The sequence below is a fragment of the Nuphar pumila genome, chromosome 10, assembly GCF_984573655.1.
Source record: "Nuphar pumila chromosome 10, dmNupPumi1.hap1.1, whole genome shotgun sequence".
In the NCBI taxonomy this organism is placed as follows: domain Eukaryota; kingdom Viridiplantae; phylum Streptophyta; class Magnoliopsida; order Nymphaeales; family Nymphaeaceae; genus Nuphar; species Nuphar pumila.
The window spans coordinates 96,836,331-96,839,577 of record NC_143258.1 but is presented as its reverse complement, the minus strand read 5'-3'; the positions used below and the strand labels follow the sequence as shown (position 1 = coordinate 96,839,577).

The following is a 3,247-nucleotide window of genomic DNA, read 5'->3' as shown; positions in this document are numbered from 1 at the left end:
ATACTTGGTGTGAATGATTAAAATTTTTATTTCAATGTATTGTAATACTTGATACGAATGATTCGAATGCATTGTAATTTATCTGAATGTATTATAATTTATGCAATTAACGAATGATTTGAATTAGTGCAATACTTGATGTCAATGATTTGAATTATTTGAATGCATTGCAATGCTTGATGTGAATGACTTGAATGCATTGTAATACTTGATGTGAATTATTTGAATGTATTGTATGACATATGTTATTTGTTAGAATATGGTTCGTGGAGGTTATAGTGGTCGCTCATCCAGTAGTAGCCAGGCTCAACCTTCATCTTCACGGGCTCCTGTGATAGGTATATCATATAACTAATTAGATGCTTGATTAGTTCAAATGCACATTCTGAGAACTTGGTGTGTATTTTTTTACAGATGATGTTGCGCCTGTATACGACCCACCTACACCAGTTGATCGCACAAGTCAACAGCCAACACAGGAAACAGGGTCTTCACAGGCTGGCACAAGAAGACTCATTCGAATAGTGTATATCGATAATCGACCGTAAGTATTTTGTTTTCAATTATTGCATATCTTTTAAATATTTTATATTGATATTTACTGTGTAACAATTCATGTGCAGCACGAGGTTTGAGCCACAAGAAGTAGTACGGGAGATTAGGAATTCACTTCTTCAACATCTACCAGGACCAGTTGCTCAATGGAAAGAGTACCCAAAGGAGGTATTAGACAGATTGTGGTCCTCATTCATGGTATACAGTTGTTCCTCATAGTTAATGTGTTTCATATTTAATTTATTTAAGCAATGTCTACTAACTTTCTGAAAATATTTGTAGGCTTCGAATCGCTTTGCAACTACGGTGGAAGAAAATGATGCAAGGAAGGTGTGGCAGAAGGTGGCTGCCAATCGATTTGCAGACATGCTGCACACTATGAAGACTGCAGCAAAAAAAGCATCTGGCGTAGTAGATGATCCATTACTGTGGAAGGGCCATGGTCCTATTACTATCAGGAGAGATTACTGGGATGAAATGTGCGATATGTGGGCGGGAGATGCATTTAAAAATCGCTCTGCGAAGGCTTCACAAAATCGATCGAAGATGCCCGAAGCCCATCTACACACAGGTGGATCTAAGACATTTGGGAGCCACCTAAAGAAAATGGTAACTCATCAATATATAATATTAATTTTATAAGTATAGTTGCAAATTTGTGTACTAAATCTTTTGTCATTTAACTTCGCAGGAAGCAGAAAAAGGAGGCAGTGTACCATATAAAGATGTGTTTGTAGAAACACATAAACGGAAGACCACGGGAGTCTTCGTATCAGAGAAGGCGAGAACGACAACGGTATGTATTAATTCTATTAATAATCATTGCAATATATATGCAAGTCATCATAATGTTATCATTAATTATTAATGAATACTTTAAACATTATTTTGTAGGAGGCATATGAGCAACAAATGGTAGAGCGATATGGTGAAGACGCTACTCAGCATCCATCATTTGATCCTACAGCATGGGTGACTGCAGCAGGTGAACCCAAAAAAGGTCGCGTGTTCGGGTTTGGGAGTAATATGAACACTTCACCAGTTATTGGTTCTTCCAGTTACGGCTCACCAACTTCTTGCGCCGACATAAGCTCCAAGCAGCCGACTATTCTTTCCGGTGATGATGTACGCGAGATCATTAATGAATCACTGAATAACTACTTCCAATACACCGTCGCCCCCTTTCTCCGAAATGAGATCAAGGCCGCTGTTCAGGATAGGGGATCTTCGATTCCAGGTCCCTCTCAGGTATAATCACATATATAGTTTTTTTGACTATCTTAAAGCACATCTGAGCATGGTAGAATCACATATAGAGTTTTTCTAGATGCCTTAGAACACATATGAACATGCTATAATCACATATTCAATTTTTTTACTGCCTTAGCACACATATGAGCATGATAGAATCACATATATATATATTTAACTTTTTGTCTGTCTTAGAGCACATATGAGCATGATAGAATCACATATAAAGTTTTTTTGATTGCATTAGAACACATAAGCATGCTATAATCACATATTCAGTTTTTTTACTGCCTAAGAACACATATGAGCATATTATAATCACATATTCTGTTTTTTGACTGCCTTAGCACACATATGAACATGCTATAATAACATATAGAGTTTTTTAACTGCCTTAGAACACATATGAACATGTTATATATCATTTATGATAGAATCACATATAAAATTTTTGGCTTTGCCTGCCTTAGAGCACATATGAGCATGCTATATTCACATATTCAATTTTTTTACTGCCTTAGCACACATACGAGCATGATCGAATCACATATATAGTTTTTTGCTTGCCTTAAAGCACATCTGAGCATGGTAGAATCACATATAGAGTTTTTTTATATGCCTTAGAACACATATGAACATGCTATAATCACATATTCAATTTTTTGACTGCCTTAGCACACATATGAGCATGATAGAATCACATATAGAGTTTTTTTATTGCCTTAGATCACACATGAGCACATGATAGAATCACATATAGTGTGTAATTTATTTCATTATATTTTGTTTATCAATACTGACTGTTCTTTTCTTGTGTAGGCTGCTAGCGATAATCAGGGTAGTGGAGCTGAAGGGACAGATAAAGACAATGAACAAGAAGACGCACAAAATCTTGGCGATGATTAGAGGACTGTGTTGAAGAAGTTCTATTTTTTTTATTTTTCCTAATTGTAATTGTTGAATTGTAAATAATTAAACTTTTTAGTTTTAAGGTGGAACGATTAATTATTATAGATACTTGTTATATGAATTTTTTTGTGTGGTTTGTTTTTTATTTACAGGAAATATAAATTGTACAGGAAATATAAATTGTACAGTTCTCCGTAATTAATTTTTAAATAAATTTTTTTTAATTTTTTTTCGTTTTTGCGACGGATTAGCGACGGATGATTCCGTCGCTATTCATATTAATCTAGCGACGGAATTAAATCCGTCGCCACGCCGTGGTCGCCGTTTAGTACCGGCGGATTGGCGACGGAATATAGCGCTCGTTATTCCGTCGCAATTAGCGACGGACTTGGCGACGGAATAATTCCGTCGCCAGTTAGCGTCGAAATATTCGCGACGTAAGCATACTGTCGCCGCGTTGTCGCTAATCCGTCGCTAACATGGTTAGCGACGGATTAGCGACGGATTAGCGACGAAAGGTGGTCGTCGCTAA

The 3,247-nt window shown here is 36.4% G+C and overlaps 1 protein-coding gene across 1 annotated transcript; it reads left to right on the top strand.

Moving 5' to 3' along the window:
• Positions 1–1,578: 1,578 nt before the first annotated feature.
• Positions 1,579–2,871, top strand: LOC149827491 (uncharacterized). Its single transcript, XM_090020332.1, has 2 exons — positions 1,579–1,803; positions 2,626–2,871. The coding sequence occupies exons 1-2, from the start codon at positions 1,582–1,584 to the stop codon at positions 2,710–2,712; spliced, it is 309 nt and encodes a 102-aa protein (XP_089876458.1). The 5' UTR covers positions 1,579–1,581; the 3' UTR covers positions 2,713–2,871.
• Positions 2,872–3,247: the final 376 nt, after the last annotated feature.

Coding starts and splice junctions, on each gene's coding strand:
- LOC149827491 (XM_090020332.1), top strand. CDS start 1,582: ATGAACACTTCACCAGTTATTGGTTCTTCCAGTTACGGCTCACCAACT. Junction 1,804..2,625: donor CGATTCCAGGTCCCTCTCAG/GTATAATCACAT, acceptor TTTCTTGTGTAG/GCTGCTAGCGATAATCAGGG.